Source organism: Mixophyes fleayi, chromosome 11 (genome assembly GCF_038048845.1).
Source record: "Mixophyes fleayi isolate aMixFle1 chromosome 11, aMixFle1.hap1, whole genome shotgun sequence".
Taxonomy (NCBI): Eukaryota; Metazoa; Chordata; class Amphibia; order Anura; family Limnodynastidae; genus Mixophyes; species Mixophyes fleayi.
The window spans coordinates 94936745-94963718 of NC_134412.1; the positions used below are offsets into that span (position 1 = coordinate 94936745).

Genomic DNA, 26974 nt, shown 5'->3' on the forward strand with positions numbered 1-26974 from the left:
TGGCCGATACAGCCCTGGAGTTTCATTGTGGATATTTGGAGTATGAGATAACGGTCCCTCGTGCTCTAAACTATATATATATACACACATACACTCCCACTTCCACACTCACCCCTGTGGTTTCTTGCACTGCGTTCCTGAGACGTTGGACACCAACAAGTCCTCAGCCTGGTGATTAATTATCTGTACACACTGCTGGTGAACAGTAGGGGGCAGCAGACACTGCGTGACCCTAGAACTACAGACTGCTTGTGGTCGGGCAATCACTGCATAGAGATGGAAGAGACAGACAGCAATGTGTGGACATAATTGTGCAGCCGATGAAGAGCTTTTAGTACAGTTATAACTGTGGGGATTCAACCCCAAAAAAAGATTAAAACACCTCCCTTCATTTCATACCACAAGTCAATCAAGTCAATGATTATCTATCCGCTCTTCCTGGGCGATTCCCCTTCCGCTTCCTAAGAATGGTTTCAAAATGCAGCTTTCAGCAAAGGGATAGGACAGGTTCACACCACAGTAGTAGTTCTCCAAACTACCAGAAATCAGCAGAAATGAAACAAAGTTATTAGACTTTATCCAATTCTCTCCCACCCATTGAATATTTAACAAGGGGCATTATACAATGACATGGGGGATGGGGTATAATCTTCTACTCTACCAGGCTTCAGGAGTGGGCTTGTACGATACGCCCACCTTCAACATCAATCAACTACCAGCAAAACAACCACCGGCACTGAGGGAAGATCTACACCGGTGGGGCAAAGTACAACCCCCCCGATAATAACAGACAACTCACTGACACCTGAGCAGAGACAACTGCCATTAAATATATCTAAGTCCAGACCACACAACGCAGCTCGTGCGCTCTCATAGAGGAAACGCGTGAGGTCATCGTTCTACTACTAGACCTGACGTTTCTTCACTCTCAATCTGTAAAGACACCGTTGTGAGAACTCTTGTTCTAGGAGTTTCTGTACAAAGACATAGTAGAATTTAATATTATCATCTTTTATTCATAGAACTCGCCACAAAGCTTCCTCAGCGCCGGAGGTAGGGGGTCAGAACATGCAACAAAATGACATAAGTAGATACAGATAACAATGGGTACAGCTAGGCAGAATAAAAAATGCATGGATGCAATTAACAGAATAAATCACATGGCATACAGAAATAATTTAGCGCAAGTTAAAACGGACAGGGAGGATGACGGACAGTGTGCAGACGCTAGACACAGAGGAGAGGCGCGAGGCACAGAGGAGAGGAGCGAGACAGAGGAGAGGAGCGAGGGCAGAGGATCCTGGAATAAGACAATCTGACATTTTACCATGAAGGATAATTGGACAAGTGCCTGGTCAGCATTGTTCAAGGGGAAGATATAATACGGAGTAAATGCACCAATGCTCCTTGTTCTGTGAAGCACAACAGACACATAATTGTCACATGTACTAGACCCTCCCGATGTCCCCTCACTCACAGGATGAGCAGAAGCTGTAACTAAGCAGCACATAAGACAACGGGACATACGGTCACTTTATTGTACAAATTACAGCAATTATTTTTCCTCTATTATTTTACATCAAGACATTTTTTACAGTTTAATCAAATATAAAAAAATCTAATGGTTTCCATACTGTAGGAGCGAGAATCCAGGTACCCGGGGTTCAGCTTTTACCAACTTGAGGCTCAGCGTCTGTGTCCGAATTTTCAGGGCAGTAAGGAACGATTGGACAGAACACAAATCCGGCCTCTTGGTAAGATTTCTTGAGGTCAACCTTAAAGCAGAGACAGGTTAATTTGTCTTACAGAAAGGAGATAGCATTTTATTTAGAAATAGGACATATAAAAAAAACAACAAAAAAAAACAACATACCAGTTTTTTGGAGTCGAAGCATAATCCGATAACTGCGCCACCGCTGCCCGGTAGCTTCACCGCACACCCTTGCTGAGGAACAAACGCAGCAAATCAAAAAACATGTAGAGTCATCACTGTAATACTCACTGCTGACCACTAGGTGTCGCCAAAGCGCTACCTCAAATATTATTACATTAACAGGAAAAGTTTTGCTTTTCTATCATTTTATTTGTAGTTTTTAAATGTTTTATAATCCCTCAAATTTAAAATAAACAAATAAATAAAAAACAAACAAATAAGAATACACTACACCAGGAGTAGTATCCTTTTCACAAAAGGTTTAAGGGGACATTTAGAAAACTGGTGCATAGGGGAAAAGGTTCTATCACTCATAGCGAACACTAAGTACTACTAGATAAAAAATCTCCATTGTATCCGAATTTACCTGTTTAGCGATTTCTATCATCTTCAGATTCCCAGGTCCCAAACATGCATCAGTGAATATTGACCTAGAGTGAGAAAAAGGAAGAGAAAATTATCTTTATTCTAGGAATTATAGACAATAAACCTTATATACAGACTTCAGCTGGGCCAGCGGTTCACATCTATACTAGGAATTATTAAATATTAAGTGGGATGTCCGCATTGTAATGTTTATGGCGTTCTGGGGTCACATGACACTGTCCCGTAGGCCATCGCGATAGACACTGTGCCGCTGCTGGGCGTATCCGTTACATTTGGGAGTATATTTACTAAACTGCGGGTTTGAAAAAGTGGAGATGTTGCCTATAGCAACCAATCAGATTCTAGCTGTTCTTCTGTAGAATGTACTAAATAAATGACAGCTAGAATCTGATTGGTTGCTACAGGCAACATCTCCACTACTCAAACCCATAGTTTAGTAAATATACCCCTTAGTCTTTCCCAGCAGGGCACAGGATAAGTTTGGACCCATGGCTCATCTTTCAGTAAATCATGTGTTTCCTTTCATTTCCTTGGTTACACAATAAAATATATTATTGATGTTAAAGTGCAGGAAATGCAGTAAATAAAATATTTGTACAAAATAATATTACGATATGACTTAATAGTAAACTATTTTATTAGCTGGGTGCACAAAGCAGTTTTGAAAAAGTGAATCCACACTGTATTGCGGGGGGTAGGGATAGGTTTTGGGCCACAACCCACGGTAGAAGAACTCAGAACTGGACTTTCACTTGGTCATTTAAGCTGGAATAAAAAGATCAACAAAGTTTTCAGGGTCTCTGTGAATCACTCAATCATACCCCTGAAATGATGTATATAAAATGTATAGGACTTATTTACACCAAACATTCTCTTATCCACTAACAATCTGCAGTTTCTTCGTTATCTCAGAACAATCCGTCCGTCCATCTATCTGGGATCAGATCCCGGCTGGAACCTGGAATCTCATCAACAGCCAAATCCTTCCACGGTCATTACGGAATATGAATGAGATAAGATGCTCAGGATAAGACTCTAAACTCCTTACAATAAAGAATCACATGATGAAGAAATCAGAGGACGCTCAGAGTCTGACTCTGTTATCTCCCCGTATTTAGGCGGGTAGTGAGGGGGGGGGGGGGCTGAAAATAAATGGAAAAACAAAACCCTGGAATAGTCCGCGGTTTATGCAACGACAGAACGATCTGGGAGACGTCTCAGAGTTCGGCCATGTCGGGATCTTTATATTTTCCAATTTGTTTGAAACGCTCAGAAAAGAAAACTAAGGAATTAGTTTGTGGAGAATCATACAGAGGAACAAACATTCCACACACAAGATGACTAAATCCTGGGGGAGCCCGGCCTCCCCCATGTCTGTATGTGAGTGGGGGGGGGGGGGGGGGACTATACCTGAGGATGGTACTTATTAATGGATTCACCCCCTAAGAAGACCCACTTACCTCCTCAATTCCAGGTTCTTGTTCATTAGTTCCGCCAGCTCCTTCCAATGTTTTCCCTCCAACGCATCTCTGAAAGGACAGGAAACCTCAACGCTGTAATCAATCCCTTCTACTAAACAGCGAATCAAACAGACGTGTTTATTACAAATAATAAGGCCCAGTTACTGTATCACTATTATATGTATAATCTACAATCACACAGCGCCAGTAGGTAGGTGCCCAGTTACCGTATCACTATTATATGTATAATAATAGATCATAATAAAATAGCGCGCGATAACATCTTACTTCGCTTTATCGGTCAGTTCTGCAAAGATCTTCATGGCCTCAATAACATCGGGATCACCTGTAAGAGAATTGTGTGTGTAGCTTTAAAAGGAACCAGGAAAAATATATTAACAGGTAAATTTCTTGTGCCCCTAACCAGGGTCACGGTCATACGAGGAGAGCAGGGCTCCGCCCCAGTCAGATGGGTACACGTAGGCGTCCTACTAATATATGCTCTTTACCTCTGCCCTGGTGCATCCGGGAAGATAAGAGATCCAATAAAAAGTAGGGATCGCTGTTCTCATCTCGGGCACAACGCCAGAGGGCCCCCACCAAGTTGTTTTATAGGATGTAGAACACAGGAAACCCTGAAACCTAAATAGTTTCCCCCACGTGACAGCGAGGTTGGATCACACCTGGAACCTGAACGTCACCAAAAAACTTATAGCAACGCAGATCCCCAAAACTACCAGTAGATCTGGAGAACGGTCACACCTCAGGCATAGGGGGTAGGGGCCCCTGGCTTCAGTGGTGGCTTCAGGGGCCCAGGATGGCGTCATTTAAAGTTTGACCGAGAAGGTCCAGCAGGACGGGGGGGGGGGGGGGGGGGGGCAGTATGGGGGATGCCCACGTGACTGCTACAGGGGAATGGGGTAGTAATTATGGGGGTTAGTTGTCAGGAAAGAACAAGATTTCACCCCACGAGGGGCCGTTACTCTCTCACCGTTCTGCCATCGCTGCCGAACATTGTTATGAATCACCCCCGAATCACTTGGGTCTCTTAAATAGGCAAGCCAAAATGGCGGGGCGCAGCGGATGTCCAGGGGAACGTAATTTCCTGTAGGATAAAAAGAACACAGTTTACAGAAAGCACTTTGAGTATAACCAATGACAGATAAAACAGTTTTCGTTATCGGAGGAGTTGGGGATTCCGGAACCATGTGGATGGCAGAATAAGTGAATTATAGATATATTGTTATATATAGAATGTGTACTAATATACAGTGATACACTTACAAACTATATACTTAGCTGTGGTTTAAACTTCTTGTCACATTTTAGCCTCCTAATTAACGAGGCGAGCGCACGATGTTAACTGCATTTCAGTGAGTGCGGGGACTCATCAAAAATCAGGACAATTGACGTTGGGCTACAAGCTTAAATGTTTTGATCAAATAAACGTATTCAGATTTGTGTTGATAAGTACAGATGTTGGAACCAGTTATAAATCGCTTCTCAAACCAGTCCGGCGAATAAGTTATAAAATTCAAAAATTCTTTGGAATTTCTGTTAGAACCTTCTGATCCAGAGTGTTTCAGTCGGTTCACATAAATGCCAATAACTTGTACTAACATGTATGAGTGAAATTAACATTATTTTTTTTATCATATTTCAGCGAACACTGTGTTAGTCACAGTATGATTTAAAAATTTTTTTACAATACTTTTATATTAACTAAAATCATTATTTTGATTGTACTTATTATTAAAAAAAAAAACTATTTTAAACGCACAAAAGGCAAAGTGAACGATGAATCTAAGGCCCAAATTTTGAACTGCAATTTCTAATTGGGGTCCACAGACAATTGTACCAAGAACACACTCAAGGCTGAACAGGTGCAAATCAATCAATATATATGAACCACTTGAAAATTCTTGAGAATCTGATAAGGACAAACACTGACAATAACTGCTCTATATAATGATAATATTATTATTATTATTAATAATAATTATTATTAATAGATTGACAACACTTGTAACTGAATTATATAAAAGTAAAGATTGCAGCCAGTACAAGTAATGACTACATATACACACAGAACGTACCACAGCCCTGTTCCTCCATTATGGATCTGCTAAAGTCCATATAGATAAGACCCTCGTAGACCTTAGAAAAGAAAACATTAACAGTGAATTATATTACGGTGGCTCAGTGGTTAGCACTTCTGCCTCACAGCACTGGGGTCATGAGTTATATTCCCAACCATGGTCTTATCTGTGTGGTGTTTGTATGCTCTCCCCGTGTTTGCGTGGGTTTCCTCCGGGTGCTCCGGTTTCCTCCCACACTCCAAAAACATACTGGTAGGTTAATTGGCTGCTAACAAATTGGTGTGCGTGTGTGTCATGAATATATATTATATATATATATATATATATATATATATATATATATATATATTTTAATATATTAATATTATATATTCCATTTTTACCTGCACAACGCGGTCCTGCAGCCCGGCTGTGATAAACAGCTCTTCTTTCTCAACATCCAGGATAAAATTTGGCCTCACAGACTTTGGGAGATCCTACAGCAGATACATGTGCGTTATAACATTATAATCGATGAGTGGTGTATATAAATCGTATAATCAGCTGTGAGCAATTATCCTCATCTCTGTCATCCTATCACTAGTCATCATCAGCAATTATACTACCGCTCGCTATAATGTACATTATACAGTATAATAATCTACTTCACCGTTGTTAATATACCGAGTTTTAGGTACAGAACACCCTGGACAGTCCCAAATAGCGGCTCTCAAAATGGGGTGGAGCTTAAACTGGAAATGGGCAGAGCTTTGTCCAAAAGAGCCTGTTTAGGGGCGGGATTTGGGCAGATAAGGGGCGGAGCTATTTTGTTCCAATCCTGCATGTATGATTGGTGGGCGGTGTCCACCAAACTACCAAATGTTCTCAGAACGGTGAACACGAAAAAAACAAGTTGAAGCCTCTTTCTGTCACGACTACGTTGCATAGAGATGACCGCGATACAATACGCTGGTCCTATAAATATACATTTTGCTACCATTTATATTTCTTGAGACCTGTATAACCTGACAATGAGTCAGTAAATGTTTACAACGTGGTCGGTAACTAGATAGACGACAGTCGGGGACCCCGTGACCCCCACCTGTAGGAAACTTACGTCGTCCGTCAGATTATAGAACTTCATCAGACACTTCAGAGTCGCCGACACGATCGCACTGAAAGATAAAACAGTGAAACATTTCATCTCCTAATAAACCCCCCCTGAATACAAGTACTAGGGGCTGTTGTGCTGGATATTTACAATTCAGAGGCTGCCACATCATAAGTTTATCCCTGGAAACGACCTAATAATACCACCACTAATATTAAACACCCTTTGGCAGTGAGCGCACTCATGAATGTGTTACAGCCATTTGCAGGAGTGTCACTAAATCACCATCTGCGTCTCTCAACACAGACTGAAGAGCTGACAACCCGCAGCCTCGGCCGAACGCGTTCCCCGGGAAAGACGCCGGACGGGATAATAAACAGCAATTTCCAGACTTCCATCTAGAACCGTCATAAACACCTTCATAGTCTGCAGGGCGAGCGCAGGGTCCTCTAGCTCACCTCTGATTTACTGCTCCAATGAGAAAAAGCTTCACAAATCGTACAGCAGAACAATGCAGGGTTTTTATTTAAATAGAAAGTGTTATTAATAGGAGTATTGTAGACCAGGAAAAAAAGAGAAAACAATGATGTCTTATTTCCTGGCAGCCGGGAGATGGGAATTGTTCAATTATAGACAACAAATATAATAGCAATAGAATATTATCCTAAAATACAGGAGAAGCACAGACCAGATCTGGTGGTAGAATGTGATTCTGTGATCACTTTTCGTACCTGATAAGAGTTATACAGTTGGGTCTACACAGGTCACAAGCGGGGGATGAATTGTGTAAGCGTGCTGAGAGCCGCAAGCCTGTGTCTGTCTAGCTGGCTTACTGTGTCTTGCAGCCATTTCTGTTTGCCAACCAGAGAGATTTTGAAAAGTGGATAGTGATTTCTATGTAGATGGATAGCGAAGAAAATTATCCGATGCTTTAAAAGATACTTAACTTGCTATTTAAAAATATAAATTTATGTGTGATTGGTGCTTTAAGTAAAAATGGAAATTGTTCCTTCAAGATTAACGCAGAACAAAACTTCAACCCCCCCTTTCAAGACCCCAGAGAACGGAAGAGCCATAATTACCTGCTTCCAGCCAAGCCCTGCAAAAAGAGGACAAGGATTTTATTAAAAGGCTGCGTTTTCTACCAAGTGTTACATATTCATCATTACACAGATTCATATTTATTGTGATGCTAAACCGGGACTGTGTTGTTCACCGATACCCCTGTATAATGTACAGGCAGCTTTTATCCCAGTACAAGGTTTGGCACCGGTAAATGATACGCTCTATTAAATTATTTGAAGACCTTTATAGAATCCAGGACAAAAGCCTCAACCTTCCTTCCCCGAACGACAAGCAGCCAACGTCCTACACTCACCTACTTAGCTCCTTCTAGACAAGCAGCCCGGCATGGGCACTGGTACATCTACATGCTTAATGAGGATTAAACTTAAAACCATTTCAAATAGAAGGATCACACCCTGTCACCGCAGCTAAAAGGAGGCACCATGAGCTGTGAAAGGTACTCTTTATCCTGTCAGTAGTGATTGGCAGGAGCTGGGGTACATACTGTGTATTGATCGTCAGGCGAGGGGGCTGCTAAGTGAATAGAGACCTCCGGCTGTGATTTGCACTCTCGTCTCCTCTCTGCCAATCGAAGGCTGAGCGGCGATTCTATTAGCAGCAGAGGTTACGTTACTGTCAATTATCATCGCAGGCGCCTCTCGGTTTCATTCAATAAAAATACTGTATTTAATAGGATGAATTCTATAACACGGCTCTCTCACCTTCTATAATCCAAAAACGATCCCGTTGGAAAATATTGGAGAGGAAATTTCATCCAAACATTCTATTTAATACGTTTAGCGTAAGTAAGTGTCGTGGAACCCGGCAGTTTGTGTTATTAGACTATGTGGGGTGATTTGGGAGGTCGGATATTGGTAAGGGGTCACTGGTGGTATTGCTATCTATGAGAACATTTTACGTTCATTAACGAAAACGGATGCTGGAAAGTAAGAAAACAGGGTTCAATCTGTGGATTGTACTCAGCTATAAAGGGTACTAACCATCCCCCTGAAATTTTATTCACCCACTCGCCATGTATATAGACCTCTCCCTCAGTACAGCGCACACTAGGCTGATCAGGATGAAATAGCCGACCCCTCTGGTCTTTATACCAGAAGGGGGCGGGGGGGAATTGTGACTGCTACATTGCAGTACCCCTCTGTCGGGGTCCTGGGGGTAAATGTATCAAGCTGCGAGTTTCCAACGGGTTTGAAAAGTGATGATGTTGCCTATAGCAACCAATCAGATTCTAGTTATCATTTATTTACTATATTCTACAAAATGACAGCTAGAATCTGATTGGTTGCTATAGGCAACATCTCCACTTTTCAAACCCACCGGAAACTCTCAGCTTGATACATTTACCTCCTGGAGTATATAATGATAGCCACATGCGAACACAATGCATAATGCCCAGGAGAAAGTCTGACATTCCTACCCTATCTGCCCAGCTGCATGTATTCCCACACAACGGGGGAGTGGGGGGGGGGGGGAAGGGTTTATTTGGTGGGGTGCTCAAATAAAAATTATTTGTATAGGGCATACGGGGCAGTTAAGGAAGGACAAAGGGGGGCCACCTAAGTAAATAACTCCCTCTACTTCTGCAGTAGACGTGCCACAACTTACCACCTGCCGGGGAATGTTCACATTATACTTCAGGGTAAAGTTCTGCTTGGACAGAGCAATTCTAGAAACAGCATTATAATAATGATTATTTTACATCCTGCAATCTCATGACACAATTACCACAATTCGAGCAAATCTCACCTGGGTCCTTTATGCCCCAAATGTAACTGTACAAAATAAAATAACTGTGTAGTTCTCAGTACATCTGTTTCTTATTAGCGTCATACATAACATAATAATCAGCTTATACTTAAAGTCATAATGTGAATTAACGTAAAAAGTCCACACGACTCATTATCTCCAGTGGACAAGATGGTTTGCAAAGGATTAAACTGCACTTTAAAGTGGTTTAAAAAATGTATCGTGATCTTGTATTCACCAGACGTGTAAAACTACGGTAGTCTGAGGTCCTAATATATATATTATATATATATATATATATATATATATATACACACACACACACACACACACAGCAGATATATAAATATTATAGATATATACAGCAGATATATATAGATATATACAGCAGGGTAACATGATTACCGCTGCACTACCTATATATCTGTACTCTCAGCGATAACGATAATTAACCTTGCACAATATTCTGGGCCTCTGGATCGTTCACTGTTTATACGATTAAAACTTAAGACACTAAAAATGATGAATACATTTTTTTTTTTTTTTTCTACAAAGCCATTAAAATAAAAAAATATTAACACAAATGCAATTTATTTTTACAACAAAATCGTCTGTATTTCGAGTTATCTTAAGAACCATCCTCACCCCTTCTCGGAGCAGTACTGATAAAACTTCTTGCATGTCGCCTGCAGTAGCCGGAGCCCCCCCAGGTATCTGTCAGACAGAGATATATAGGAAGTTGTAGGTAAAACAATAATTACAATTATTTTACAGTATCTACTTATTACACAGGGTGACAGGAAGGAACCAGCCCAGCTGGGTATTTGGGTTTTGTAGCATGTGACCCCCATCCTTGTGGCTTCGCATTGGGGGGTAATTGTCCTGCGAGTTCCCATTCCGTTCAGTTGAGGGGTACACACTGTGCGCTGCCCATGGCACCCAGATTATCCCAGTGATGAGGTTAGTTATCAGTGATGGCCGCTGCTTCTACAACACTAACAGAAAGTAGACACAACTTATGTTCTAGGGGGGGTGCCTGTGGCCCTCACTTTCCTTGTTTGTGGCCCTCTGTCAGTTCTATGACCTGTCAATCTATATGATCACCAGGGTAAGCCGGAGCGGACACTATCGAGCACTTCTACAGTGTTTATGGGAACATGGGAAAATATAGAAAAAAAAAATGAAGTCATTAAATTACAAATTGCAAAAATTCTTATTAAATGAAGATTGGCGTAAATTAGATTGAACAGATGTAACTCTTGTTGAATTGTGTGCACTGAGATTTGACATCTGTGTTATTGGAATTAGTTGGGTCTCCCAATTTAACCGTCACCTAATAATTGTTACATAAATAATGACATCTATTCTATAACGCTACAGACATGAGAACGTTTCCAGATAATAAGCATTGGAGTGATGCAGATATATGAGACGTACTCACCCTTCCTTCCTACTGATGTAGTATAAATCCGACAGACTCCCAAACTCTGTTGGGTCATTTAAGGGATGTGGAACCAAAACCTTATGTAAGCAAATAAATTAAATTAGCAACACATTGTACAAAACCAATAATAAATGTGTATGTTAGAGCCGGTCTTATACACTGAGGTTAGTGGGGACCGCAGTTTGTGTACAGGACTTATACACTGAAGTTAGTGGTGTCCGCAGTTTGTGTACAGGTCTTTTCTGTGCCACAGATTAGAACTTACACCTTTCCTTTGTGTTTTCACTGTACAGGATAAAGTGGCATAATTACGGGGAGGTTTATGGTATCACAGCCCAGCGCTATATAAAATAAGTAAAAAAAACAAAAAACTGGTGCAAAAAAGAACATAACATTGTTTTTATATAGTTTATAAACTTCAAGCACTATTCATGTGTCCACAATCGACTCCTGGTACACTTAGAAAATACCAACCTCTTATCGTATATTCATATAGCGCACCCGTATTGCGGAGGGCATTTACATACACACACATTAGTGTTAATTTTGAGGCAGCAATGTTGACTACTGTGCATATTGCCCCATGCATTCACAGATAACTATCCGCTGGTTTTACAGTAAAGGTTCGAATGGCAGAATCCCAATTTACGCCCAGGAATCAGCACAATATACACATTTGCCAGTTTCCCCAGAGATACGAAGTAGAGATGTTTACGTAGCGGATGAAGCAGAGAATTGCAGCAGAGTGAAGGGAAGGGAGGCCTCAGTTACAGAGTAAGATGGGTCGTGTGTAAGGGGGGAGAAGCCATTAGCGCTGATTACAATTCTGTCATCTTGTATAAAGCTGTTCTTAGTTATTACTCTTTGAGGCTGGGTTCAGCGTAAGCCGTAAGCTTTGAACCTTGCTGGAGGTAATCTACAAATGAGGACATCACTGGAACAAGACTGAGCTCTTCAACCTGTGGACAATGTGCAGTCATCTCCTCATTCCGAATATCCCAGGAGATCGTCGCTGCGTTCAGAGGTCGCGGACTCGCTGGGTTATTATACCAGGCAGATGTGCATACCGCTCACTCGTCCGATGCTTGACAGACTGAAACCACGTCTCATAATGACAGTGATTTGTTTGGGGGTCTGATCTGTGACTGAACAACAAACATCCTCTCTTCCTGTCCCGGAGACTTCCATCACATAATAGCAGATTACAGACACAGAGGGAAAGAGATTATGAAGGAAGAGATTATTACCAGCCTTTTACTCTCCGAGATTGTGACTTCAGCCCAGAAGTTGGCGATGGTCATAGAAATGGTCTTCCCATAATAACCATCCGAAGGGTTTCCAATGATCCCAATTCTGGGGAATGAACAATGTGTGACATATTAGTAATATAGTAAAGTCTACAGACTGAGAAACAAAGATAGATTGAAATGATTTGTCTATAAAAAGATCCCACCCCTTGGTTGGAGTCTATATATTATTTATTACACTGAGACTTGTGCATTTATTTATTAAAAAAAAGCTGTAGATGACTATCATCTCCCACAGGAACTGTACGTATGAACCTAGTCACACTAGAGACATCAGACAGATGATACATCAGTGGGGGTCAGAGGATTGCAAACACCCGCCCCCCTAAAAAACAGAGACTCACATAACAGGTATCTGTTAGATACACTCTATAACAGAGCGTATCTAACCAATGATAAAAAGGTAGGATGTTTGTATTTTGCCAGGTGGTCTGACCCTTTATCACAGAGATAAAAACAGCAATTTGATATGTGGCAAAACAACAATTGCGTTATTTCACTTCTCCTTTGATATCAGCACATCAGTCAAACATTACTGTTTGAAAGGACAGAGAGGAAACAATGGAACTGTACTAAATCACAAGCAGATTTATTAGCCTTATTATAAAACAGTGTAAAATCATTATTATCAAATTATTATTTTTATTATCTTTTATTTATTAGATGCCAACAGGCTTTTGCAACGCCGTACATAGGGGGTTAGAACATACAACAAAATTTAATAACAACAAGCACAAATGAGACAAAATTATATAAAGGCATGCAGCAAATTTACATCATTATAACCAGCATATTCACATAATAACATAAGGAAAACACTAGGAGAAAGGGCCCTGTCCACAAGAGCTGACATTCTAGAGGGGAGAGGCAGATCCCGAGAGGGTAGAACGAAGGTGGGGGTAAATTCAAAGGCAATACTCACACTCAGTGTTTTAGTGGGTTGTATGAAAGGTTTTATTGATTGAGGAATGCAGGGCAATTATTTGCCCACGAAATTGCCCATTTTATTTAATTTTACAATGTTCGGCTTCTACTAAATAACTAATATTGCCAAGTACAACGGATGCACTACAACATTCGGCCACTAGTTTGCGACACAGATCTATCTATTAGACATTTACAGACGCTTGTTATCTGCAAATGACGATACACATTATAAAGCGAATATATGATAATTCTGTGCTTATCCCAGACAGCCTCCTTCTTGTGAAAGCCAGTTGTTTAGCTGTCTTTTGTTTAACACACAATAAATAAGATCTCGATCAGGAAATTGCATCCAGACATATTGACGTTAAATTCCATACCTGGCGTACGCTCGGCACGTAATCACCTTCACCCGCGGCTCACTCTTTATCGTAGAGTAGTGCGCCAGCCACTTTGTGTAATCCGGCAACCCCTATTGAAACACATTATAAACTCAGCATCACAGAAACTGACAAATTATGTACAAAAATTAAGATTTATACTGTGCAGACATAAGGGAATTACCACTCAACATACAATGATATACAGAAACACTAATGCTGGGTACACACCTACACAATTTACCTTCAGATCTGTGATCATCTCCCATAACCATCTGCTAAAAAGATGGTGACTCTGTACAGATATCTGCCTACACTGCTGGTGGTGAGTGCGTGCACACTGCCACATTTGCCCGACATCGCTCCATCGTTGATCGGGATTTTTAGGAAGTTTATAAAACCAAATCACCAGATATGATGTGTTTTAGTACAATAAAACATGATCGTGGGACCGTACACACTAACGCAATATCTGACCAAACGGTCTTAAATCATGTGATCTGCGGGATAATTGCAGAGCTGTGCACCCAGATTAATAAATGCTTTATTGTCTAGCTTGCCTAACACAGATTAAAAGCTATTTGCCGATTGGCTGCCGTGGTTCAGTGGACTATACGCAGGACACGTACCACTTGTCCTATCAGCTGGAAGCCTGTGGGGAGCTTCATTCCGTAAACAGGAACGGCAGCGATGTTTATAAGCCACTCCTTCGTAGACCAGCCACCGAGAAACAGAAAATCTCATGTTACTTATGGGCATTACTGGCAGACGTGTGACAGGGACTACACTGAAAACAGGAGACATTACCATGTATCGTCCCAGCACTCTCTCCTCCGTGTTCGGGAACTCGTTTAGGAAAGTTTCCAGGGTGGGTAACGTCCGTCTCTGGAAACAGTAGAACACAACGCTCGCCAACCTGGAGCTTGTCTCTCCTTGCCGAGGCTTCTCGAAAAAACGTGTAATGCTTTCAAGAGACAGAAGAGGCGTATTTACTGACAAACTGTGCGTAGTACCGACTGTACAGACACCCTACACACTAATACAATAAACACCATACCGTAATACATACTCTACACTCGCACTAATTAAACAGCGCAGGCTTTCTCCCACAATACACTGTCACCCACAAACACACTCCACTACCAACAATTCATGAGACCACTGACATTAATATGAACAGTCCCCCAGAATAAATATTGATGTATATAATGTACGTGTGCACATGGCCTGTACTGGAAATTGGTGAAGAGATGAGAAGTCAGCTCAGATGTCCTCTCCTTGTGCCCTTAGATGGTCAAGGAACCAGTCAATGACTTCTAGAATTATTATTGTTTTAGGTAGGAGATACATTATCCCATATATCTACCTAGTGTATAAATACCACCCTTATAGGTTTTCCATGAGCCCTCCACACAACAGACCGCAGTGGTGAACAATAGACACCATCATATAGTCCCATAGGTGGGTCATCCACCGCGGCCGGGTGGTCAAGTCTTCTCGCCCATTGACCATTTGGTTCAGCAGATAACGATATTGATGTATCGCTTACACTTTATATATTGACAAATGACATCTGTCACGTTCTATCGGGTTCCTCGAAGTATATAAACAAATACTTGTAGACGTACAGGATATTAATAGTTTATATTACGACAGTTCTGCTCTCACCGATGAGTATCTGGACAGACTTCCACAATCCCCCTCGATGACGGACATTCACCCTCTTCCATCTCGTAATAAATTGCCAGCTCTCCCCCCTAAAACAATATGAACAAACTGTTCCATATAATTTGGCTTGAAGTCTTGTACATGACAATGAGAACAGTCACATTTCTGTAAAACATTTCCCATGTGGATGCAAAAACAAATCGCAGCAACAATCCCACCTGGAGAACAATAGAAAGGACAGAAACCACCACCACAACCTCCACAATCGTAACTACTACTAACACATCAGCCTCCGTCACCAACAATCACAGACGTCACCACCACTGGAGGACAGCAATGACCGCCACAACCTCAACAATCACAGACGTCACCACCACTGGAGGACAGCAATGACCACCACAACCTCAACAATCACAGACGTCACCACCACTGGAGGACAGCAATGACCGCCACAACCTCAACAATCACAGACGTCACCACCACTGGAGGACAGCAATGACCGCCACAACCTCAACAATCACAGACGTCACCACCACTGGAGGAGAGCAATGACCGCCACAACCTCAACAATCACAGACGTCACCACCACTGGAGGACAGCAATGACCGCCACAACCTCAACAATCACAGACGTCACCACCACTGGAGGACAGCAATGACCACCACAACCTCAACAATCACAGACGTCACCACCACTGGAGGACAGCAATGACCGCCACAACCTCAACAATCACAGACGTCACCACCACTGGAGGAGAGCAATGACCGCCACAACCTCAACAATCACAGACGTCACCACCACTGGAGGAGAGCAATGACCGCCACAACCTCAACGATCACAGACGTCACCATCACAGCTGGAGAAAAACAATCACAGCCACTACCTGCACAACTTCCGAAATCAAAGCCACCACCACTGGAGGACAACATTCACACCAACAATCACAAGCACCACCACAACTACTACCGGAGAACAGCGATTATGGCAACCACCACCCCAACAATCGCAAGCACCACCACCATCGCTACCACCGGAGAACAGCGATTATGGCAACCACCACCCCAACAATCACACCCACCACCATCGCTACCACAGGAGAACAGCGATCATGGCAACCACCACCCCAACAATCACACCCACCACCATCGCTACCACCGGAGAACAGCGATCATGGCTTCCACCACCCCAACAATCACACCCACCACCATCACCATAGGAGAACAGCAATCACGGCAACTATCATCACAATTCCAACAATCACAACTGCCGCCGCCACCACCACTGGGGAACAACAATCACAACAAGGGAACAATCACAATAACCACAACCACTAACACAATAAATATTACAGCTCCGGCAAACACCATCGCCATGCTTTACCTTGAGTCTGAAGAATTTAAGCACTTGAGCCATGTCAAAGTTTTGGTCTGCGCACAACATGTCAGCTGCAATCTGGGTAAAAAAGGAATTTCATGATATAATTTACAGGAAACACCTCTGCGTGATGTATTATAAAGTGCAGCAATGTACTCAGAATTCTGCAGGAAGAATCTCTTTAGATTACGATTGGGTAAAAAAAACAAAAACAAGAAGACACATGTATAAAATATTCAAGAAGAGAAAAAGATCTAGCTGAAAATATCTTGTATAGTTTTTCCATCACAGAGGTAGGTAAACTTCTATTACACACCAAATTGACAATTAACCAGTTTCATAAGATGTCACAAACATGCGGCTGGTGAATTTTGAATAATGCATTTGGATGCTAAAACAGCTGTAGGAGTGTGTGCGGCAGCATCTGCCGAGGAAATGAAAAGGACAAGACAGGACTGATGGAAGAAAAGCTATAACAGGATGATTAGCCGAGAGCAGACGCAGGGAGAGAGCGCAACGGCTCTGCTGACATTGTATAATCTTTAAACTGCTTTTGATTTGACAATCGCATGTTCAGCCATGATGTCGTCTCAGCCCAGTGAGTGATCTAAATTTAATTCCTCTTTCCAATTGGAGTTTCAAAAGGACACACACAGGAAAATATTAAAAAGAGACTGCATCCAAATAAATACATTTGCCAGGCCCATCTGTAAGGAATGAAACTCTTGGCAGTCATTAGATCAGGGAAAGGCACTTATCAAAGAGGACAGCACAAGAATTCTGATTAGGGAACACTGCAGGACCTGGGGAAGGGCAATTTCATATGCAATGTAAACCAATATAGATCATATTTTGCAGTGTTGTGCAATATGTGACATTCACAGGACACGCAAATCACTATAATTTAAGGTTGCAATTACACAGGGGAGGGGATGTATATAACATAGCTGGTAACCCTTTATTGTCATCATTATAAACACATCTCTTTGCATCAGGCTTTTTGCTCCTGGACGAACCATGTTGCGATGCAAGGGGTGCAAATGTATTTATTCGTTGTATTCCCTGCAGGTAAAATACCAGCTGGTTTTCCATGTAGCACACAAACACTGGGCAGCTTTGTTATATGCCCCCTCCTAACTAACTCTGACTGCCCCCCTGCTGTGCAATGTGGTATTGTGTTGGTGCAAATTTGGCTTCTTCAGGGTTGAAAGTTTAACATACTCTAAATACGGATGTATTTTATGGTACACATGTGCAGAACGGAAATGATTATTTTTGCACCCCACTACTGGTGCAGTGTAGATAGGCGGGAACGGTCAGTGAGCAGTGTAGATAGGCGGGAACGGTCAGGGAGCAGTGTAGATAGGCGGGAACGGTCAGGGAGCAGTGTAGATAGGCGGGAACGGTCAGGGAGCAGTGTAGATAGGCGGGAACGGTCAGGGAGAAGTGTAGATAGGCGGGAACGGTCAGTGAGCAGTGTAGATAGGCGGGAACGGTCAGGGAGCAGTGTAGATAGGCGGGAACGGTCAGGGAGCAGTGTAGATAGGCGGGAACGGTCAGTGAGCAGTGTAGATAGGCGGGAACGGTCAGGGAGCAGTGTAGATAGGCGGGAACGGTCAGTGAGCAGTGTAGATAGGCGGGAACGGTCAGGGAGCAGTGTAGATAGGCGGGAACGGTCAGGGAGCAGTGTAGATAGGCGGGAACGGTCAGGGAGCAGTGTAGATAGGCGGGAACGGTCAGGGAGCAGTGTAGATAGGCGGGAACGGTCAGGGAGAAGTGTAGATAGGCGGGAACGGTCAGGGAGCAGTGTAGATAGGCGGGAACGGTCAGGGAGAAGTGTAGATAGGCGGGAACGGTCAGGGAGCAGGGTAGATAGGCGGGAACGGTCAGGGAGCAGTGTAGATAGGCGGGAACGGTCAGGGAGCAGTGTAGATAGGCGGGAACGGTCAGGGAGAAGTGTAGATAGGCGGGAACGGTCAGGGAGAAGTGTAGATAGGCGGGAACGGTCAGAAACACAGATTCCGCCTGTGATTATTGACCTCAGAATATTATACTCATCAATATATTGGCAGTAATCTAGTCCTGCAAAGTAATTACAGAAATTCTCATTGATGATTTCTAAAAAAAACAAAATTAAAGTAAAAAGGACACATCTATGGGAGAAGGTATTGCATGAGGATTGCACTCACCACCATGATATCATCATCCAGCTTCTTACTGGAAATAGCGAGTTCCAAGTCAGCGACTGCGCCCAGTCTGGTGTCATAGGTGGTGGTGCCATCATTAATGATATTATCCACTGGGAAGTCATTGGCCGTGGCCCATCGCTCATAGTGCTTATACCTGTGACATACAAGCCTTATTATACACCACTGACACAAATGGTCAATCAATAAATCATATGACGTCCTATCTACTGGCTATATGTAGCTTACGCTCCCTCTGTATAAGCCCAGCTGGCTATATACAGCTGTGTGTGCAGTTCTCTTGTAATATAATACAGTACAAAACAACCAGCTGTAGGTTCCCACGTGTGACTCATACATACGGGCATTGAACATACACAAAATGTGTATATAAATACATATATAGGTGATAACGTGGGATGTAGGGAGACATGAGAGCGACCATATTATCACCATCATCATTTATCTGTAGAGACCAGAAAACACAGCAGACATTTGGAATAACAAACATAACACAAATCATACATAGAAACAGAACACGTACATACTAAGCTGATGAATGTAGTGCAGACATGTGACAGAGGGTAGACGGGGTCCTGAGAGCTTACAGTCTAGAGACAGAGGACAGCGTAGCGTGACTCAGCGCAGCCGGTAGTACACACAGAGAAAGGAGTATAAGGAGTATCAGGTCGGGAGGGGGGGGTGGGCATAGTGCCAGCTGCTGACTATGGAATGTGACGAGATTACGGCGGACACCAGCGTCGCTGTACCGCACACGGACCGCTGCCAGATCTCTTACGCAGTTATAATTTAAACTAAAAGTGCAGGAAGAGACTAGTACATCACAAAGACCCAGCAATACTGGAAATACAGATCTGTTAATAAAGATAATAAACAAGTTTAATTCACAAGGAACATCACGGACGTGTTATAGAATTATATAAATGTAACAAACTTACTTGTCCGCATTTGTCACCAGGTAAACTTCACTGAAGAGCTGTCTCCTGAGGAGAAAGAAACAAGGAAATAAAAATGAATAGAAAATGCAAAGTGCACAGGTACTTAGAAAGATATAATATATATATATATATATATTTATTATCTATGTATGAAACAAACCCACCAGATACTGTTACTTTACTTGTACTTTTCCTACACTAAAGATGCCGGTAAAATAGTGATTGTCTGGTAAGAAGTAAACAAATAGTCTGTGTTTTATATTAGTGTTTAGAATATATAAATAATCAGAAATTCAGGCAGCAATGGATAAATATTATATACTAACAGAACAAAACAAAAATATTTATATTAATTTCAAGTAACCAAATATTGGATTATAAATTGCACATCTAAAGCTGATTAAAGTATGACGTACCTAACAATCTACAGGAAATACCATCAGCGTGTATTAAAGTGACAAACTGCAGATAGAGAGGCCTGAAAACATAGATAGTACAGACCATACTGGTAGGTCAATTGGCTGCTATTAAATTGCCCTTAGTCTCTCTCAGTCTGTATGTTAGGAGATTTAGACTGTAAGCTCCAATGGGGCAGGGACTGATGTGAGCGAGTTCTCTGTACAGCGCTGCAGAATCAGTGGCGCTATATAAATAGACGATGATGATGATGTTTATGCAAGTAAGAGAGACTATAAAAACTAAATGTGCAGTATGCATTAAGAACGTCCTGATTTATGTATTTAACTAAAATATATATATTTTTTTTAAACCAACCTTATTTTTATTAATGATTATACTATTTAGAGTTATTTTAGAAAATCCATTTTTTTGAGTGCGTACGGTGCAGTCTGTTAACATACAACAAGTGACGTTTAGGCAGAGCCCACTTACACCCAGATTCACATAAAAACGCCTCTTAAGATCTGCGTGGATTTGAATACGGTGAGACTGCGCTCAAGGTCGGTGCTTTTAAACCGCAAATTGCGTTCTGATGTGACTCAGAGCCTATAAGTTTCACGTTACCACTCAGTCGATTTTTATTAATCGTCTCCCAATCACTTAACGACTTCTCCTACAATTAATGTCCATATTACATATTGTTGGCTTTAGAGGACAGCCACATGGAATTATTGTTCTGTATCTGTAGACGTCTTATGTCCGCACATCATGGTGCAGGAGACACATACAAAAATGTGACAACCCCCCAAAAACCCTCATGTTTGCAGGACTTTTTCCGGCTCCATTTACAAGCCTGGATCCGGATACAGGTGTCATATAGAAAACATAGACAATAAGATTGTATAGTGACAGCTACAATGGCTCCTACACACATCTACGCGACAACGCACGGAAAACGCTACAAAGTTTCTCATTTGTATTTTTAAACAATACATTCGGTTGCAAAAGTATTAACCGTTGGCAGGAAGTTACCCCCCAGCCCCCCAAAACAACCCAACTGTGAGGATGACTTAACCCCTGACTGGCCAGTCTGCTCTTTGCATAGCGCTCGGCACAAGGAGAACAACACACATCAGATAATTTGTGATCTAATGTTATTAGCCAAATTTCACGCCAATTTCAATGGCTTCTCCTCAACTATACGCAGCGCAGGACGCGAAGGAAGTGGAAATAGAAGAAACGGCGGCTGGTGTCATAGTCACATCAAAGTCCAAATACTTTAGAACCAGCTATTATGGACTTACTCTACCACCGCCCTCCTCCATTACACTTTATGGTCACCAGCTAGTCCTACGGGCACGTCACCCCCACCCACACGTATCATATCTTCAAATATTAGGGTAGACGGCCTCTTGACAGGGGTGTAGCTATTGCACAATAGGGGCATAGTCATGTTACAATGGGGTGTGGTCACACACCATGGGGCGAACCTTAGTCCACTTAATGTTAAGCTCTCTCTAATTTTGTCTGCCCCATCTAAGGATCTCTGTGTGTGGCATAAGCTACGACTTAGTGATGGTTTCTGCTTTTCCTTGTTCCATTGCAAACCAAATAAATTTGTATATGTGGATTACAAAATATTGTTTTAATTTTGAATAACAATTTTCTGGAAGAAATGGGGCATTATTATAAAAAAACGCAAGGGTGGCAATAATTTTGGCCCACGACTGTATAACGCTTACGTGTCCACACCCACAGGTATGACACACTTACGTGTCCACGCCCACAGGTATGACACACTTACGTGTCCACGCCCACAGGTATGACACACTTACGTGTCCACGCCCACAGGTATGACACACTTACGTGTCCACGCCCACAGGTATGACACACTTACGTGTCCACGCCCACAGGTATGACACACTTACGTGTCAACGTCCACAGGTATGACACACCCACGTGTCCACGCCCACAGGTATGACACACTTACGTGTCCACGCCCACAGGTATGACACACTTACGTGTTCTCCGCCACAGGTATGACACACTTACGTGTTCACCGCCACAGGTATGACACACTTACGTGTCCACCGCCACAGGTATGACACACTTACGTGTCCACCGCCACAGGTATGACACACTTACGTGTCCACCGCCACAGGTATGACACACTTACGTGTCCACTGCCACAGGTATGACACACTTACGTGTCCACTGCCACAGGTATGACACACTTACGTGTTCACCGCCACAGGTATGACACACTTACGTGTTCACCGCCACAGGTATGACACACTTACGTGTCCACCACCACAGGTATGACACACTTACGTGTCCACCACCACAGGTATGACACACTTACGTGTCCACGCCCACAGGTTTGACACACTTACGTGTCCACGCCCACAGGTATGACACACTTACGTGTCAACGTCCACAGGTATGACACACTTACGTGTCCACGCCCACAGGTATGACACACTTACGTGTCCACGCCCACAGGTATGACACACTTACGTGTTCACCGCCACAGGTATGACACACTTACGTGTTCACCGCCACAGGTATGACACACTTACGTGTCCACCGCCACAGGTATGACACACTTACGTGTCCACCGCCACAGGTATGACACACTTACGTGTCCACCGCCACAGGTATGACACACTTACGTGTCCACGCCCACAGGTATGACACACTTACGTGTCCACTGCCACAGGTATGACACACTTACGTGTTCACCGCCACAGGTATGACACACTTACGTGTTAACCGCCACAGGTATGACACACTTACGTGTCCACCACCACAGGTATGACACACTTACGTGTCCACCACCACAGGTATGACACACTTACGTGTTCACAGCCTTCCACCAGAAATCCAGAATCTTCTTCCCCCCCACACCGGGCAGAAGAGCTTTAGGGACATCTTCCAGAAACCCGTACAACCCGCTCTGATCGTTCTGTAATAGAGGAGGAAACAACAGAGATACAGTTTGTAGGAACGATCTGCTGAATCCTCTCACACGTAGGAGGAAGATTCCTGTAATATCCACAGGCCTCTCAGACTGTAACAGGTTTTATTAGATTATAACAGAATGGCAGATTTATTGCTACAACTACTACTGATAACGGTTCACATTCCTTATTGATACAAGTTAGAATAATTAGGCAACATGCAGTGAGCAACTTGTCTAAACAAACCGAACGGTTCTGACATTGATGGAAATGTAAGAGAAAACCGTTTTCTCTACTGCTATGAAAATAGTAGTAATGTAAAATTGTATTCTGACATGTAAATATATTTCTGCAAACTCTGACGCAATCTTCAACAGTTTGGTACCAGTGATGTCTGCGGCCTCCAGACTTTTGGGTTATCAAACTGTTCAGTGAACCAACCAAAATACCATTTAGGAAATAGAACATAACAGGTAGTTCAGATTTAATAATAATATTTCTGGGTCATGTTTATTAGCAGAAGGGCATAAAGGTTTTTGGGTATTGTGATGTCTATTGTTCATACCAGAAATTAACAAAATAAAATACTTTGAGGCTAATTCTAGCCTCGCTTCGACAAGTGTTATAGACTGTTGGACTCTCCAGGTTAGAAGCCCCCACCTATGTCCTTACCATAACCAAACGCCTGAAAATCGGGTCGGACCTGTTATAACCGCACAGACGCAGGTACGTGCGCTTCTGTCTCTCTACATTGCGACATTAGAGAACTCTCTGGCGACACTTTACTGGTCAAACTCTAAACCTGTTAATTTGCATCATAGATGGAAACAACACACGACACAGAAAATAATCACTATGTGACTATATTAGCATGTAGTTACACTGACTTCATGTGCGACTGGTCGCAGCAATTTAATCGTACAACTAGAAATCGCTCACATAGTCTCAGCCGTTTCCTGTGACCCCAGTCATCCGGGCATCATTAAGGTGCAAATCAGAGACCAGGTAGTAAATCGGCTTCATCGTAACAGAAAGTGCAATTATGTAACTAGTTCTGTGTCTGCCCAGCGCAGACTTCACTACATTATATATATAATACTAGGATCACACCATGAGCAGTGCAGCCTCCCTCACATACATTATATATATAATATATATATATATATAAGGATCACACCTTGATGTGTCTCTCCAGCACTGCACCGTGCCCAGCTACCAGCAATATACAGATCATAGTGTCCCGGGGCCCCAGAGCTGCAGATCTCTGCACAGGGCCCAGACTGAGATCACATTACCCCGAGTGTGGGAGTAACAGAGTAACACACAGGGTTACTTCATTTGTCCGGCTCCAGAAACCCCCTCCCCCAATGCAGCTCTGTACAGCCCCTTCCTCCTCCTCCTCCTCTATAACTACACAGTATACAGCCCCTTCCTCCCTCTATAACTACACTGTGCCTCTGTATACAGCAGCCCCTTCTTCTCCCTCTCCTTCCTCTATAACTACACTGTATACAGCCCCTTCTCCTCCCCCTCCTTTCTCTATAACTACACTGTATACAGTCCCTTCCTCCTCCTCTCTTTATAACTACACTGTATACAGCCCCTTCCTCCTCCTCCTCTATAACTACACAGTATACAGCCCCTTCTCCTCCCCCTCTCTCTATAACTACACTGTATACAGCCCCTTCCTCCTCCTCCTCTATAACTACTCAGTATACAGCCCCTTCCTCCCTCTATAACTACACTGTGCCTCTGTATACAGCAGCCCCTTCTCCTCCCTCTCTATAACTACACCGTACCTCTGTATACAGCAGCCCCTTCTCCTCCCCCTCCTTCCTCTATAACTACACTGTATACAGCCCCTTCCTCCTCCTCCTCTATAACTACACTGTGCCTCTGTATACAGCCCCCTCCTCCTCTATAACTACACTGTGCCTCTGTATACAGCTCCTTCCTCCTCTCTCTATAACTACACTGTATACAGCCCCTTCTCCTCCTCCTCCTCCTCTATAACTACACTGTGCCTCTGTATACAGCCCCCTCCTCCTCTATAACTACACTGTGCCTCTGTATACAGCTCCTTCCTCCTCTCTCTATAACTACACAGTATACAGCCCCTTCCTCCTCCTCCCTCTATAACTACACTGTGCCTCTGTATACAGCAGCCCCTCCTCCTCCCTCTATAACTACACTGTATACAGCCCCTTCCTCCTCCTCTATTACTACACTATATACAGCTCCTTCCTCCTCCCTCTCTATAACTACACTGTACCTCTGTATACAGCAGCCCCTCCTCCTCCCTCTCTATAACTACACCGTGCCTCTGTATACAGCAGCCCCTTCTCCTCCCTCTCTCTATAACTACACTGTGCCTCTGTATACAGCAGCCCCTTCTCCTCTCTCTATAACTACACTGTGCCTCTGTATACAGCAGCCCCTCCTCCTCCCTCTCTATAACTACACCGTGCCTCTGTATACAGCAGCCCCTCCTCCTCCCTCTCTATAACTACACCGTGCCTCTGTATACAGCAGCCCCTTCTCCTCCCTCTCTATAACTACACAGTGCCTCTGTATACAGCAGCCCCTTCTCCTCCCTCTCTATAACTACACTGTGCCTCTGTATACAGCAGCCCCTTCTCCCTCTCTATAACTACACTGTGCCTCTGTATACAGCAGCCCCTTCTCCTCCCTCTCTCTATAACTACACTGTGCCTCTGTATACAGCAGCCCCTTCTCCTCTCTCTCTATAACTACACTGTGCCTCTGTATACAGCAGCCCCTCCTCCTCCCTCTCTATAACTACACCGTGCCTCTGTATACAGCAGCCCCTCCTCCTCCCTCTCTATAACTACACCGTGCCTCTGTATACAGCAGCCCCTTCTCCTCCCTCTCTCTATAACTACACTGTGCCTCTGTATACAGCAGCCCCTTCTCCTCTCTCTCTATAACTACACTGTGCCTCTGTATACAGCAGCCCCTCCTCCTCCCTCTCTATAACTACACCGTGCCTCTGTATACAGCAGCCCCTTCTCCTCCCTCTCTATAACTACACTGTGCCTCTGTATAGAAGCAGCCCCTTCTCCCTCTCTATAACTACACTGTGCCTCTGTATACAGCAGCCCCTTCTCCTCCCTCTCTATAACTACACTGTGCCTCTGTATACAGCAGCCCCTTCTCCTCCCTCTCTATAACTACACTGTGCCTCTGTATACAGCAGCCCCTTCTCCTCCCTCTCTATAACTACACAGTGCCTCTGTATACAGCAGCCCCTTCTCCTCCCTCTCTATAACTACACTGTGCCTCTGTATACAGCAGCCCCTTCTCCCTCTCTATAACTACACTGTGCCTCTGTATACAGCAGCCCCTTCTCCGTGACATCAGCCTCCTCCCCCAGACCAGGGCAGTGTGGGACTGGGTGTATTTTTCGTTCCAGGCTTTGTACACAAATAGTCATAGAGAGGAAATTACACATTATAGTCTCACTGTGACCACAGCTGTAACCGACACTAACACCGTTACTCTTATATCTGTTTGTCTATTAAATCCTAGTATGGGACATTCTCTTATTAATG

At 43.2% G+C, this 26974-nt stretch overlaps 1 protein-coding gene and 1 long non-coding RNA gene across 2 annotated transcripts; both read right to left on the reverse strand.

Moving 5' to 3' along the window:
- Nucleotides 1–366: 366 nt before the first annotated feature.
- On the reverse strand, nucleotides 367–1665 carry LOC142107198 (uncharacterized). Its single transcript, XR_012679892.1, has 2 exons — nucleotides 1635–1665; nucleotides 367–974 (listed from the first exon to the last, which is right to left on the reverse strand). It is a non-coding gene; the product is annotated as an uncharacterized LOC142107198 (long non-coding RNA).
- LOC142106695 (uncharacterized) lies at nucleotides 1665–24825 on the reverse strand. The gene is made up of 23 exons (XM_075189678.1): nucleotides 24580–24825; nucleotides 23301–23407; nucleotides 20044–20088; nucleotides 19088–19241; nucleotides 16905–16976; nucleotides 15525–15613; nucleotides 14664–14820; nucleotides 14486–14563; nucleotides 13857–13948; nucleotides 12493–12598; nucleotides 11243–11322; nucleotides 10447–10515; nucleotides 9661–9721; nucleotides 8052–8068; nucleotides 6976–7033; nucleotides 6263–6355; nucleotides 5877–5937; nucleotides 4772–4885; nucleotides 4069–4126; nucleotides 3781–3849; nucleotides 2301–2364; nucleotides 1874–1945; nucleotides 1665–1775 (listed from the first exon to the last, which is right to left on the reverse strand). Exons 1-23 carry the CDS (start codon nucleotides 24634–24636, stop codon nucleotides 1665–1667), a joined length of 1884 nt encoding a protein of 627 aa, XP_075045779.1. The 5' UTR covers nucleotides 24637–24825.
- Nucleotides 24826–26974: the final 2149 nt, after the last annotated feature.